Below are 16,394 nucleotides of genomic sequence, written 5' to 3' on the forward strand. Positions count from 1 at the left end.
CAGTTAACTAGCTGGATACAGATCTGCGTGAAGCTTGTTTTCCTTGTATTTTTTTCTCTTGCCTTTCAGGTGACTCCCAGCAGTGCAGAGTAAGGGCGCACGTATCTCTGAGTAAAGGAGGGAGAAGGGAAGGCTTCCTCCTAGCTTCCAGGCTGATAGTCCCGCTGGAACTTCTGCTCACTGAAGAGGCAAAACGGGGGTGGAGAGGAAGCGGTTAGCTTGCTTCCACGAAGGCAATGGTTGCTTTAGCCAGCAGTTTCAGGGCCTCACTCCTGACAGCGCCGGTCACACAGCAGCGTAAGCAATTCCATGGACTGATAAAGCCCTGCCTAAAAGTCACACAGTGACGAATAAGAAATTTCCAAATTATGATTTATAAAGACATGAGTACATTTGTTAAGCAAGTATATGTGCTTACACTGCTTATCTTTAATAAAGTGTTCTTCTCTCTCGCTCGATGCACTCGCTTGACCTCCAAGACAACTGTACAAAAGCCAGTCAGTAAATATTTGCGAGCATATTTCTAAAGTGTTAATTAATTTGCACCAATTCAATGGTCTTTCTAAACTGTATGTTTCTGTTCATGCTGCCCGTCATGACTGCTGGGTACAGCCAGCATGTGTCAATGTTCAGAATAAAGGCAGTCATACCACATGAGTCTCTTTTAGGGCCTCTGCTGTTTCTAGTGTATATTAATGACATTCTGAATGAGATGACATGTAAAATATGTTTATGTGCATTCGATTGTGCCATCTACCACTTTGTGAACAATTTTTCAAATTCCTGTCATTTACAGAGTAACTTGGACTGTGTACAACAATGGTGTTTGAAGTAGAAGATGTCCTTTAATCCAATAATGAGTCAGTTTATTTCCTTTACAGGCATCATGCATTCTTGGCTGAATATAAATTAGACTCAATTGTATTGTCCAGAGTATCTGATAATAAATACCTCGGCATTTACTTTTCCTCCAATCTTACCTTCCGTGAACTTTCAATTTGACTGACATGCTGGAGCATGTGCAGAATTGTGCTGCTCGATTTCTTTCCCATAATTATAACTGCAACAGTAGTGTTACTAACATTAAACTAACGCTGGGATGGCTGCTTTTATCTACACGAAGAACCAAATTTTGATTAGAAATGCTATATAAAATTTACCACGGAAAAAACAAAGTAAGCAAAGACATTTATTTGCTTCCACCGCACTTCCGGTCAAAAAGGTTTGATCATGGATGGAAAATTAGGGAAATTAAACGTAATACTAACACTTATCAAAGCGCCTTTTTCCCACTAGCAATTCATGACCGCAATCCGCTACTTCAGCAAATTGTCCAGCACCGCTATGAGTCAATGTTCCGCACCCTGTTATCAAATGGGTAGCAGTGTGCAGTGGTCTTCATCCTGTGCTTGCTTGTCATGACTTGTATTTTTGTGGATCTTTTTTATTTTTATTTTTTTCTGGCCTATTGATTTGTTTATTATGCATTCTCCCCCTTGCAATAACGCCATGGGCACTGTAGGCATTTTCAATAAAAAATAAATAAATAACTATTATTATGCCTTGGTTACTACAGACTCTAGCCATATACAACTCAAAAACAGAAAACAGAGTGGCAGATGCACTTCAAAAGAGGCTCTCCGGCCAATCGTGTCCACCAATTCTCATGACCCTTGTGCCTACTAGTTTGGTATCACAAGGGGTGGTAGGTGAAAGGGGATTAGCCACAGCTTAATCAGATTAACCCCGAGGTCATGAAGATTGGTGGACACCACTGGCTGGAGCTAGGACCTCTTTTGAGGGGCACCAGCTCTTTTGTTCCCGAGTTGTTTCCGACTGTAGCAGACCACCACCATATGGAGTGGTTAAAACATAAGGGCACAACATGACAAGGACCTGAGAGAGAGACAACACACAGCACTCTCATGTCCCTGTCTAATTGTGTGCTTATGTTTTCATTATGATGAGCAATTAACTAGCCCAAGAAACAGCCTTGTTGAATATGCAGTGGTGTTCACAGGAGGTTCCTACTTCAGCACCCTCTTGCATGTGCATTTATGTTTGCAGTGTATGAACATGCACACCCACAGTCAGAAGATTAGTGAACATAATATCAGCAAAAAAAAAACATTTATTTCATCATTGTCTTTGTGTATAGCATAGCATAGATATGTACAGCCTAACTCTGATTATGCTAATTACACTGTGCAGCCTCAAGTAAAGTGACTGGACACAAAAAAACCTCGGGGCCTTCTTAACGACGTTATTAAAGGAGAATGTGCAACAGCATTTAAGTTGCCTACTATGGTGTCTACAGTGAGCGTCTAATGGTCTTGCAATATTACTGCTAAAACTCACGTTGGAACTGGTTCCGTTGCCCTTAGATGGAATGCATGAGCTGCCGCCTTCTAGACAGAATGACCAAGTGCCTTCCAATAGATTATCATATGCGATTGCACTAATCCGACCATTAGTCCACACATCAGTCCCCACTAGTTCATGTTAGTCCATTTTCTGTGGTGAGCCTAGTTCTAAAATTTTCGGAGTCCTTTGGAATTTTCGGGGGTGGGGGTCTTAAGATATTAAAATTTAGCGGTGCCCTATGATTGGTTCACTGGAGATCACACGGTGCTGATGACGTCATGACCCTTTTGACCAATCAGAGAATTTCAAGACAGAAAACCCAGAAATGTTTTGTAAGACGACAACCTAAATGCTACTGTATTAAAAAAATTTTCCCAAAGTCGGGCTCCATAAACCTGCAATGGTTGATGTTCCGACCTTGCACATGAGGAAATGCAGGGTGCTGTCCTAGAAAGGCACTGACACTACCTTCCACCACTGCTCGCGTGATGTGAGAGACACTCATCTTGATGCCTCTGCTCTTCATACAGGCTGGGCCCCACGCCCAGGATCTTGGCACTCCCGTAACATTCGCCATCCGTGCCGTACATCACTATGAACTGCAAAGCAAAGAAGGAAAAAATCAAGAGCGTAAATGCGTTTCATTAGCCACGGAGGTACAATCATGCTCCTGAGACCACTTTTAAGCTACTGGGTAATTATTGCACCCATACAGTGCAGCTACCAATTACAGTCACTGACCAGTTTTTTTGGACTCCCATAATTTGGACTTGTATGACACTTTGGACTTTGTTGAAGAAACATTAAGCTCCTATTAAGAATGCATACTGACCTATAGACGACTAACATTTTGGGCTACATAGAGCTTGAAGGCTTGATTTTATTGAACTAAATTAGTCGCAAGCATGCACTGTTGCTGCAGTTAGCCAACTCTTTGCCGGTATGATAGGCATAATGTAGGATTCAAATCTACTCAGTATGCGGATGGATGCCGTGCAATGTAATGGTATGGATGCCACTTCCTTTTGTGGCACTACGCACAGTTGTTCCAAGCAACGGCACAACAGTTTTTGGAAACACTATCTACAGGAAAAAGAGCACACGATATTATTGGTAATGTGACGGCAGCAGAGTGTTGCCAGTGAGGCTGCTAACTGTAGAAGGTTCCGCACATTCAGGAGGCTTCTACTTATTCCCATATGTTCCCCCTCTCGATCTAGCCGGATGTCTTTCCCAGGGATATAGACTTGGTACTCACACTCAAGGGTTCAACAGAATTTTTCTGGCAAGTGGAAAGCATAGTGATCATCGAAGAAATAGAACACATACTCGTCAAATAACGAAGAAAAGCAATTTTTAACACTTAAGTTTCAGGACCCACGCATGTCTTTGTTCACAACATTCAAGGAACTGGGGCCTCAAAATCCTCGTCTCTTTTCGTTCTTTGCCGAGCGTATGTTTTACTGTATTTACGCATGCAATTTGCACACCCTCAACTTTTTACCCGGGTTTCTGGAGGAAAACTTTTACTTGCATATTCCGTGCATGCGCTTAGGAGGAGGCTTGGACAAGCTCGACCACCAAATAGCCCCGGTATGTGAATGCTGTCAAATGTACAAAATGAAAGCACAATTAAAACTATGCACTACAAAATAACTTTACAAATATTCCTAATTAGCAGTGCAATTTTATTGCAGAATTAGAGTGGAAAGATTTTTACTGGTTATGACTTCGTAAATTGCTCCCTTCGGTGTTGAAGGGGGCATGCGAGTTTGAAATCCCGGCCAAAATATTAATTTTTGTAATATTGTCATATCTGCTTGAATGCCTCTTTTTTTTAAGGTGTCCAAAAGTTGAATTTCTGCAATCGACTGGGAAGTACCTACTCTAAAGAAACTTGTTTCATGCATAGCGGTGGCTCCGCATTGCAGGGATGAACAACAGGCATTTTTCTCCGTTCTCTGCTTAGATACTCCCCTCGTGGAGCTGCTTTCTCCACGACTATTTCATATACTTTGGCACCCACCATTTTTTTGCTCTCCTAGGACCGCAGTGCAAGATATTTGTTTTGTAATTTTGTGAATTTGAAATTTCTTACATGAAAGTTTCTTTTCTCTCTAGATATGTGAATGGACACTGCATTGCAAAAATTCAAAACGAAAATTAGCGCTTTGGAAAAAAAAATTAAAAGAATGTCTTGACCTGTACCACGCCAAAAGGTACACAATGAAAGTTGAACCAGCCTTCTATGAAGTTTTATTCACTCTGCAGCCTTTGCACAAGATTTAGAGGAAAAATATATATTTGAGAAAATTTTCTGGAATTATAACAGTGAAACTTTGTGAGAGCAGCCATCAAACTATTTCTAATGCTATGCTCAAAAATGGACCAAGAAATAAAAACAATTTTGCTGAAAGGCCACTAAACATCCCAAAGCCACACATGGGCTGTGAGGGGTGCTGTAGTGGAGTGGATGCTGTGGGTTAATTTAGACCACCTATAGGGATCTTGAACATGCCCCGACATTGCACTGTACACGGGCGCCTTTTGCGTTTCGCCTTCATTGAAACGCCACCGCCGTGGCCAGGATTGAACCTGGGTCCACTAGCACGGTAGTCAAGCGCCCTAACCACTGTTCGATAGGGAGGGCAGTTAGGAGTTTAAAATTCTTGGCATCAGCTGTCCATGCATGCTACCCGCAAGCACTTGCATGTTAATGCATGTTCAATTCTCTGTGGTTCACTGCACAGTGGACTGGTTGTTGTGTGGCTGTATGGTTCTGGTGAGCTGCAGTATGTAAAGTTCTTCAGTTTGCCTGGTAATTTTTGAGTGGGCCCTGCCCCACTTAAAGCCCTGTCACACTGGAAAAATTTGCTTAATTCAAATCAAATAGAATTCAATTAATCGAAAGTCTTCTGGTGCTTTCCAGTGCTACACAGTAAAAAATGTCACCCACAAATGATAGCAGTGACACCCAGTAAAGAAAAAATTAGTAGAATTAGCTCTTTCCTTGAGTGTTTTAAAAAAGAATTTATTTCTTCAAGAATTGCTAAACACACTGCGCATTGTAATACAGCAAACTGTAGCTCATTGATTAGACAGTCAAACCCGGTTATAACAAACAGCGTGGTTCAACGTGATTTGTTCGATATATGAAATAATCCAATATACCCAAACCCACGTATAATGAACTCCAGTACCAAATTCATCACATACGAGGTTGTGAACGTGGAGTGTAAAAGTGAAAGATTAAAGAAAAACCATGCCACTCACTATGAATTCTACTCCAAAAGTAATTTGTTGGCAAGAAATGTACACCTATTTGCTATTGGCAGTGATTCTTTTCCTGAACATTGTGTTCAGCTCCATTAAGGAGAATCGCAGTTCGACATGCGACACCATTTCAACAAACTTCAGTTTGTTTCTCTGTATTCCCAAGCAGTATCGTTACAGCACACTGGTAGCAGAAAGAGCTTCGCGAAGTGTCAGGCGAGCATCTTCTGGAGGCGGATCCTCAGTAGCACTAGACAGCACGCTGGAAACAAATTTTGAGTTTAACAGGCTCGCAGCTACGTCGTCATCAACCATAAAAAAAAATCCTCGAGGCAACTTCTGTTAATACAGCGTCTGGAACATCGGCGAGTTCCTTCCACAGCATGGCAATGTCACTACCATCTTGCACTGCGTGCGTCACACTCGCAGCTTCCACGCCTTCATGATATAGTCCACCACGTTGGAAGTAGAGCTCTCAAGCATGGTGGTCTCGAGCATCTGAAGTCATGTCTTGCTAGGCACGACGGATCATTCTGATTACAGCCAGTAAATTAATATAATGGACAGGACCAAACATGCCCATGGGTACTGTTATATGCTCGGATCTACTGCACTTACCAGAGTAGAAACACTTAAATACCTTATAGTCCTCATTTCTAGAGATCTAAGCTGGAAAAATCATGTACTAAAATTCTGTTCAGGCGCTGAAAAGAAACTCTGGTTTTTGCGCCGAAGATTAAAACCGGCCTCACAATCTGCCAAGTTAGCTGCCTATTTAACTTACGTGCAACCTACATTAAAACATGCCTGCATTATATGGGATCCTGTAGAAAGTGGTTTAATAAAGAAACCTGAAAGTGTGCAAAGAAGAGCAGCTGGACTTATAATATATACATGAACTGATTCTGTAACAGACATGCTGCGTCTTCTCAATTTTCCACCTCTAGCCGAACGTCGCCGAATGACCAGACTAAAATTTTTATTTCAGCTCTCAAGAAATTCCTTCAATATCAATAGTTCCCATTACTTGGCCCCAAAACAACTTGCACATCTGAGAGCAAGCACTGAGTACTCTTACCAAACATTAAGCAGCAAGAAATATGATTGTGTAGATGACGATGACATTGTATTTTTGTATCATCAAAAGGAAACATGTTACTCCCCAAGTGTCACGCTCCACCACCATAACAGCCCCACGGCCAACAGTATTTGCAAATAAAAAAATAAAAATATTCAACTCTCCATTAACCTACAGTTTCACTAAAAGCTGCTTAACCACGTGCTTCCGGTAGCATAGCTTGAATGTATGGATGATGCCTTATCAAGTGGCTGCAAAAGCACTGCTGCGTTCGGTGGCAGGAAGCAAAGCCCAATGATTCTGAGCGAGAAGCCGCAGCGGTGTGCTGAACGGTTATCCAGGAGGAGGCAAATTTTGCATCCGCTCATTGCAAGCTCCTCGGCAGGACCTGCCACTGTTTTGTTGTCATCTTGCAGGATGAAGCGCCGGAAAGCAAGCGTGCAGCAACGCAGGCACAGCCAGAGTCAAGTGAGCAGAATAGCAGCACGACTCGCAAATGCTAACATGGAGGACGACGTCTTGTAGCGTTTGTAGGCAGTCTTCTCCCGAAGCCACAACGATTGCACGTACTTGATCATGTGGTAGGCGGCTGCTGAATAGGAGCACTGCAAAGCGAGGCTGGTTGATGCCACAGATTTTAAAAGGCTGCTCCCACTCCTGCATTTCACGGGTTTTGCTGAAGCGTGGCCGGGCAGCGTGGTTGCCCTGATGCTACCAACAGCCAGCACAGCAGCGCATTGGCGGGCGTTTGGTGACTAATCGCGGGCACTCAGAGTTCGATATATAAAATGTGTAGTTGGTTATAAAAAATACATTTTACATGCATAATGCTAGAAGAACTTCCGAGTGTTTGATATAAAGCATAATTCGCTCTATCCAGCTTCATTATATTTTGGTTTGAAAAAACGCCAGAGTTGTGTGTGCAAAACTTTTCAAAAATTTATTGGTAAAATATGCTGGTAACATAAAAAAAGAACACAAACAAAACAAAAATATGCAGCTGCACTTAGCCAGAAATTGATTAAAAAAAATTTAAACATGCAAAATGTTGCAAATGTTATGAGCTACCATACTTGCGATTTTCAGCTGTGTACGCAATACACTGCACTTTCATTTTCCGTGGCCTTTCAAGTTAGGCAACATAACATGACTGCTGTGCCACTAGAGAAAGCAGTCACATGAGGACATGAAGTGGAGGTAGATGTGGGATGTGCTGCACATTACACTTGTTCTGAGTTCTGTTCTTGATTTTTTGAGTAAAGCTTGCAGTTCCTCCTTTTCTCTCTTTTTTTTCAGTTGGTAGTGAATGGGTTCTACAGGTGAAACGGGGGCACGGCCTTCCTTGACATCATCATAATCAAAACTGGCGAATTTGGCAGAATATCTTGGCAGTATGTTGCAATGACCCTAAATCACTAAATAAAACCACTCTCATCATTTACAAATTAAGTGCACTACACAAAATACAACGTGAATGGTAAAACGAAACATGCGCGCTGATGTCCAAGGCCTCTTAGATGAAGTCTCACAATCGAAACTGAAGTCCGACCATTCAACTATTTGTCTAACAAACCACTGCTGCTCTAACAAAAGTCAGCATAAGAACCGACAAAAGTGCTCAGTGTAGCCTTTCGCTTTTGAGGAGTGCGCAGCGAAATGGACGCCATGATTGGTGACCGGCAGACTACATCCATTCAAAGTTTCATTTACACATTGCTTCCTCATGTTAAAAAATGAAAAAACAAAACTGAAATGAAGTAGATGGTGTTCTAGAAGCAAACTAGATGGTGCAACTTGTCCAGGAGCGCTAGGCTGCCTCGATGCTAGCGCTGCTGTACTGGGTGGTGACACCTTTTGACATGCACCACGCCACCGCCTTCTCCGTGGTCGCCACCTTGGGGCAAGTCACTTTCATGACGCTGCTGCGGAGAGTGCTAAGCTGTTGTGTTATACGCCGGATGCTGGGTGACTCAACTGTGAAATTGCAAAAACAAGCGTGCTCGGCTGCTGTATTCCATTCTGAGCTGGTTTGGCAAAGAAAAGTGTTCGATGATTTTTGTTTTCACGGGATATGAGACACAGAAAAAACTGTGGGAGGCGAAAGTGAAGCGCAAAGATTGGAAGGTGAGATGATTTTTTAATTCTTTTAAGGGCTGGGACCTTTATATCCCTTGACCCGGTTGTTTTACAGATTTTAACTGCATTTAATCAATTAGGACGAGGGTTGATTTATACACATGAACTACCTGATAATCAACAGTTACGGTTCCTGGACTTAAAGCTTAGGTTCTGTGATAGCCACGTTTGCTGGATGTAATTCCCCCGTGCCAACAAAGAGTTGCTGAGATGCGACTCATCACACTCCAAGGTTGTGAAAAGAGCCACTGTATCCCTCTGCCTGGAGTCTGCTCTTCTAAAAGTCATGCCCTCATGGCATGCAGGAGAGTTTCAACAATCAGGTCTCCCGCCTTTTGGCAATAGGCTTCCCTGGCCCGGTTATTTTTGCTGTTGCTGAAACCCTCCTGCAGAAACAAAAAGGTGCTCTAAAAAGAAGACACGATCTCTCGTCTTCAAAGCCAATGGTTGCCCCATATGTGCACTCAATGTCGCACAACCTCAAGAAGGCGGCCGGCAGGCACCACGTACCTTTGTTAATTCTCAGCCCCCAACAAGCTATCTAAGCTTTGCCACCGCATATCTGGCGTTTGCGAGGGTGCCTGTAAAAAGAGACATGGCATCTCTTATGTCAATATGCGCTAAAGGAGTTGTGTACAGCTTACTCCTTTCTTGTAGGTCTTCTTATATGGGCGAAACTGGCCGCTGCATTAATGACCGGCTACGGGAGCATGCGAAAAATATAGAAAATAACGATAGAACCTCAAATCTTGTATGACATGTTTCTTCCTGTGTCAGCACGTGTAGGGCGAGATTTGAGAACACTTAAAATTCTAGGCAGGAGCGCCAATGTAAAAGCTTGGCTTGTGTTGGAGGCCTTCCATATTAAAATGTTATCTGATCACTGCATGAGTGATGCTATTTTGCAGATTTATACCGCTGAATGTGCTTATCTCAATTAGTTTTTGTGATAATTGAAATGCAATTGTTTGACGTGTGTGCCTCCACTGTCTTTGCACCATGCCAGTATATTTCCTTCATATTCTGTGTGTCACACCACATTAAACAGTTGGTAGTAGCGCTTGCCAGTCGAAGTTATTCTCGGTCCTTGTCCAAGTTTTGCACCCACTTCATTTATATCATGCAAAGCCAATTTGCCCGACAACAAGCTATTCTGACCTAACTAGAGAATCCAACTGTTTGACGAGCGTCCAATGATACGGTAGCAACTTCATAGGCTCCACCCCGCCACACGTGACCACACACACACACGTGAACACAGACAGACACGCAAGGAGGAATCTTGGTGCCTTGGAGTCGCGAGCTCTTTTGTTTGCAGCAGCAGGGCCGACCAGGGCCCAAGGGCTGTCTACCTTCATGCGGCGAACCCAACTGTAAGAAACGGGGAATCTGACGAGTCCCACCAGTGAATTCCTTCGCTCGGAAGATTCCATTTCGACCCGCGCTTTATCCGCTGCTCCAAAGCACGCGGCCGGTGTCTTGCTTGCTGCCGCTGCTTGGGTTATTCATCCGCTGACTCTCTGCAGAGCCCAGTCGGTGCAAAGCGCCACATACCGCATCATAGTAGAGCTCAGGCTTGGAGAACTCCCATGCATGGATTGCAGGTGGGAAGGAAGGAGAGGATACACTGTGTGCAGCAATCCTCCATGCTCTGCCCGGCGCTGGCGAACTGATGCCTCCAAGCGCTAAGGGGCACGTTTAAAGCAGGATGACAACCTGCATAAGTGCACAACTTGTTGCATGAACGAGGTTCAAAATACTTATTTCCTGTTTCTTCTAAGTCACGACATCGTCGATTTCAGCATGGCCAACTACTCAAGGTTTTAAATTATAGCCTACATGAGATGGGATGTGGCGCAGCGGAACCTAGGTTACCTTGCAACGCCCAAACAAGGCTCAGCCAAGCGTTCGGGATGCGAGCGAGCTTCACACCTGGGTTGTCTTCTTTAACCACAGCTCAACACAGTGAGTGACCATGGCTGCTACGCTACAATTACCTCCCGGCAAAAAAGGAGGCATCCTGCGGACTTAGGGAGCACGCACGATAGGCGGATCATAGTACGACTTAAAGGCACAGTGAGGAAAACTCTCAATTTTTTTTGTTAGCAAAATCTGATAGTTCAGCATTTCATGGCTTTGTTGCTGCTTGTCCAGGAGCGAAAAATGCACTTATTTCAGAGAAATTTGGATTCGAAGTTGAAAAATTGTCGGTGGTTTAGCTCTGGTTAAACCTCAAGTGACGCGATAGCTACAGCTGGCAGAGTGGAACTTGGTCACGTGACCAACCACGTGATCAGCCACGGCACCGCACCGCCGGCAGCTGCTCCGCACCACGTGACCAACCACGTGACAGCGTGGCAGCGCAGCCAGGGGGTGGCGGCGCCACCACCGCCACGCTGAAGGCTCGAAATGCTACCGTAATATAGCTATCACTACATAAGTTTTTCCCGCCCTCTGATTCAAACTCGGTACACTCTTATGACGTCACAGCGTCCTCTTATAACGTCACAGGATGGAGTGACGTGAAACGTGACGTAAACGCAAAGTCTGAGATTTCTGGTGGCTAGCGGTGTGGTCTAGGAGTAGCCGAAATGAACGTAACCGCCACCACACGATGAAGGCATCTATCGGGGGTCGCTACTGTCACTTCGTTTACGTTTGCACCAGCGTCTTGCCTGCGTTATGATGGATCCCGTTCCTGAATCCGCTAACGAAGTTCTTGAAAAAACTCCAGCCTGCATTTCAACGACCTCAGCCCCACAGAGCGTGCGATGCTTTTGAGGGAGCACGGTTAGGTTAGGTGCCGGCGGGTTGTTTCCCCGTTTCTCAGTGAGCAGCCGTTGCTAATTAAATATCTTAACCCCAGTGCGGAGAGTCGCGAGGACAAGGTCGGCACGTCGCTACCATCAGAGGCTGGCCGAGGCTTTGGGGCAAGTGGATTGTGATTCCTTAAAAGCTGCTGTTGCACGGTGCAGCAGGCAGTGTTGAGGAGGTTTCTCATGATTGCAAGGGCCAGGTTATTTATTTTTCTTTTGCCACAAAAAATGGATGGGTGCTCAAGGACACTCGCGTTTAAAGTTGGCGGCTTGAAAGAAAAATTGATGCACGGCACTTCAACAGGTTCCGCGCGTTTTTGGAGGTTCGTGGTCCACTGGATCGGGTTCACTCGCCCACTTGCATGTACCTTCATATGTGTACTGTGAATGGATTAAATTAGCCGAGAGCTCGAAGAGAACAGCTCCGCCCAACTGCCGAAGCTATTGAATGGAGCCGCAAACAAACAAGTTGGAGGAGTCACGGTCTCTGCAGGTTCCAAATCTCCTTTAAAGCAAAAGCTTTACTGGCTGCGAACTAGCGATTTCACCATGGCGGCACACCGAGGAGGCATATGAGGTCACAACGCGCGCCTCGCTGCGGAGCCGAACCAGTCTGGCCGGGCCAGCGGCGGCTGGCACACTCGGCGCAAAATAGAGACGCGCTTCAAGTCTCCGCCAGTGCGGTCAGAGTGCGCCGAAAGCCGCTGAACGCGTCGGCGGTCAAGCACAGTTGGAGTATAGAGGGTCTCGCTTTGGCCGACGTGACGTCGCCGTGCAGCGCATGCACGCGCGTTACGCCGGAGTATAAACGCGCCTTAACAGCGCCTGCACTTAAACGCTAACCAACATTTTCGGTGGCGGCAACTATGGGAGTCACTGAACTCCCTGCACACTCACTGAATAATAAAAAAAAAACCTGTGCCGAGGCTCGGAACCGAACCAGGGCCTTGGCGTTTGAGGCGGAGACGCTACCACTCCACCACGACGGCTCAAGCTTTAACCATGAATAAAGGCACATCTAATGAATGCACTCTTCCAATGCAGAAGTCTCCGTGCTTTCGCTACGTATATCCTGGAATAACAGAGCTAGGCCATCAGCAATTTTTTTTCTTAACTGCCTTGTATCTTGTCTCCCATCCCTAATAAACGATTTCCGCTAAGTAGTTCGAAGCTGACTGGCACAGCCGGGAACGTATCGCCGGGCAAGTATACGAAGACACAAGTGCTCTTTGTACTGCTAACTGCCTTGTACCCTCACCGGCCATTGTGCCATCATAGATTTTCATCAACCGTGGCGATGATCTGACCAGCCTTAACAGGCTCCTTCAAATGTTACCTAGCACTTGAAGCGGCACTTGCAGTTCCTCTGCTGTTCGGCGCTTGTAAATCGAGGCGTGTCAAAAACAAAACCACGGGGCACGCAAAGCTGATAGACGTGAAGCGCCATAACAAACCAAAACTCTCCTGGCCGCCTGTGGCAACACTAAGCATCGGTTTTCTTTGCTTCCAACATTCAGGTTGTCTTTTGTCTGTCTTCTTTGTGTGATAAAAGTGCACTATCGGTTTCCAAACAAAACGTACTTGAATATTGAACCGTGCAACCTTCCTTTGTCAGCCTCAGAGATTTGTGGCTTCCATGGAGTAAGGAAAATACCTCCAAGGTGGCGTCTCTTGTCCTATGACGTCATCACGCTTGTACTTGCGAGATTGGCCTGTGGCGGCGATACCTGTATTTTGGTTCTTGCTATTTTATACCTTACAAGAGCTTTGTTTTCAGTAAGAGTGGCGTTTTTATGATCAGGAGCTGGTATTCTAACGATACAAGCCAACTTCAATTTCTCCTGTGTCCCTTTAAGGTGGGAGAAGTGTACTTGCCGCAATGGTGTGCATCTTGGGGTGGCGAAAGCATTTCAGTAATTTAGTTCACTGGAGAGGTCTGGCAGATAACACGGTGTGGAGGTCGCCAAGGAAGGCGACCGCGGCCACATTTATTGAGAGCTGCCGGACCGTAGATAGCTGTGGAGCGGCGGCGGCAGCGTCCAGCCCTGGCCAAGGTCCCGAGTATTCTCACCAGCGCGTGCTGAGGACACTTCGTCCTTTTCGGCATCATGCGCACTGCCAGCCACGTGGGTTGCTACAACGTTATGGGCTTGCTACTTGGCTTGGCTTGGCTTGGTATGGGGCTTGGCGCGAGGGCCAAACCCGAGGTGATGCCTTACATTCATAAGGTTTCCCATAACTTCAAGAAAGTGGCCAGCAGGCACAATGTGCCAAATAAGTTGGCCAAACTATGCCCCCGTATCTGCGAAGAAGTTGCGTGCAGTTGCAAGAAGCAACATCAAGAAGCCTTCATCAAATGTGCCTTGGGAGTGGTCTACATCATTCCCCTGTCCTGCGGAAAATGCTATATACGGCAGACGGGGTGCTGTCTCTACGACTGTTTAAGGGAGCATGCTCAAAACTTAATACTACAAGACAAAGACAAGCTCGCGAATTTAGTTTAGCATGTTCTCACGTGCAAGTGCGAGCCCCGCTTTAAAGAAGCAAAGATTCTGGGCAGGAGCATAAGCAAAAAAGCCAGAGTTTCGCTGGAGGCTTTCCACATTAACAAAAAACCGAGTCATTGCATTAGCGATGCGTCAATAAGTTTGTTCTCCTCCGAGCACACTTTTCTGGAAAGTTTTCTGTAAGAATAACGCCGCCTCTTTCGTGCGTGCTTGTTTTTTTTTTTTTTTTTCTGTAGGTTCATCTCCAATGCCTGCTTGGCCCCCTTCCCCCCCTTTTTCGCTGATGATACATTTTGATACCCATTATTTCTGCGATTGTAGATATGTAATCACATTTCTCTTTTTTTCTGTCAAGAAGCCCAGAGCCGCCCTAGTGTCATGACAACATGCGATGTGTACACCTATACATTGATATCTGTTACGGAAAATAAAGCCAGTTGTTAGCAGCGTTCGTCTTTGTTGTGTCTTCCTCCCGTGCTCGTCTCTTTAGCGCAACATCTTTATTCAAGTTTGAAAGGAGGTTCGTGGCATGACAGGCACCGGTTGACGGAACTTAAAGCCACATAAGCGAATCTTGGGTATAGGATGGAAGAGGACTGGTAGGGGTGCAAAGGTGCTTCTGGCGATTGTGGTCCCGTGTTGTAAGAAAGTAAGCAAGCTGGCGGCATTCTTCAGCATATGTCGCTGCTTAAGAAAGGGTCAGAGATTCGGACACATCAGGGCGATACGGAAGTGCAGTATCCATGGTACAGGTTGGCTCATGGCCATAAAGAAGGAAGAAGGAAGTGAAGCCAGTGGTAATCTGTGTGAAAGTGTTTTAAGCACATGCTGCAAATGGGAGAATTCGGTCTCAATACGAGTGGTCAGAGGCAACATATATGGCCAGCATGCTGCTCAATGTGCGACTGAAACCTTCAATCATGCCATTTGGTTGAGGGTGGTAGGCCATTGTAGAGTGGTAACAATGCTGCATTGGCGATGCAGTGCTTTGAAGTTGTCTGAGAGGAAGACACAGCCGCGGTATCCCAGAAGTTCCTTAGGGGAACCATGGCACAGAACTAGATGATGCACGATAAAAGACGCAACTTCTTGCACAGACGCAAATGGAAGGAATGTGGTTTCAACATAGCAGGTGAGGTGAAAAATTACTTATAAAGCAGCACTTATAAAGCTTTATAAGCTTACAAAGCTTATAATGCTTTATAAGTAATACCCACGAAAGCAGCAGATTGGACAGCCGTCACTGTAGCTCAGTTGGTAAGAGTACCGGACGCGATATTCGGAGGTTGTGGGTTCGGATCCCACCGGTGGCATGGTTGTGTTTTCTGCTGCTTTATAAGTAATTTTCTTTAAACCGACTGATTGGCACTGCAAATTAAAAAAAAATTACAAACATTCCCCTATGCATCTTGGTTTCGGTGACTGTTCGCTTCCTTAATATGTTTGTCAAACGAGCCCCTCATTTCCTTTACATTGTCTGCTAATAGCTTAACGGGGGTCTCGGTTCTGGCAGTCTTGTTGCCATAGGTAGCATAAGAGGGCTCTCGCACAGTTTCCGCCCTCGCCGTTAGATGACGTTCTACGTCACACTCGCGGTATTACAGGACGTGCTACGTCCACCGCTATGGACGAGGGAGGCGCTGGTGAACACTCTCAAGGTTCGCTTACACACCCAGTAAACATAAATACCCACGAAAGCAGCAGATTGGACAGCCGTCGCTGTAGCTCAGTTGGTAAGAGCACCGGACGCGATATTTGGAGGTCGTGGGTTTGGATCCCACCGGCGGCATGGTTGTGATTTCTGCTGCTTTATAAGTAATTTTCTTTAAACCGATTTATTGGCACTGCAAATAAAAAAAATTACAAACATTCCCCTATGCACCTTGGTTTCGGTGACTGTTCGCTTCCTTAATATGTTTGTCAAACGAGCCCCTCATTTCCTTTATGTTGTCAACTAATATATATATATATATATATGGGTTGAAGATCGGATGGATCCGGTACAACATAAACGTAATAGAGTTGTTGACACACGGTGGAAAAGTAATGATCTTTATTGTAACGTTTGGACCAGGGTCTGGCCTTCATCGGAGTGACCACTCTTCGTCAGAGTGACCAACCCTGGTCAAAACGTTAGAATAAAGATCATTACTTTTCCACCGTGTGTCACCTCTATAACGTTTATATACAGTAAAATCTCGTTACTACGAACATCAGATT

General features: G+C 45.1%; 1 protein-coding gene across 1 annotated transcript in view; it reads right to left on the reverse strand.

Annotated features, from left to right (window-relative positions):
• Positions 1-2,113: 2,113 nt before the first annotated feature.
• Positions 2,114-16,394, reverse strand: part of LOC144107158 (mitochondrial tRNA-specific 2-thiouridylase 1) — a 129,462-nt gene continuing 115,181 nt past the window's right edge. The window contains 1 exon segment of the mRNA XM_077640152.1: positions 2,114-2,963. Within this exon segment, the coding sequence (XP_077496278.1) occupies positions 2,829-2,963 (135 nt within the window). The 3' untranslated portion in view covers positions 2,114-2,828.

This window comes from Amblyomma americanum, chromosome 10, assembly GCF_052857255.1.
Source record: "Amblyomma americanum isolate KBUSLIRL-KWMA chromosome 10, ASM5285725v1, whole genome shotgun sequence".
Lineage (NCBI taxonomy): Eukaryota > Metazoa > Arthropoda > Arachnida > Ixodida > Ixodidae > Amblyomma > Amblyomma americanum.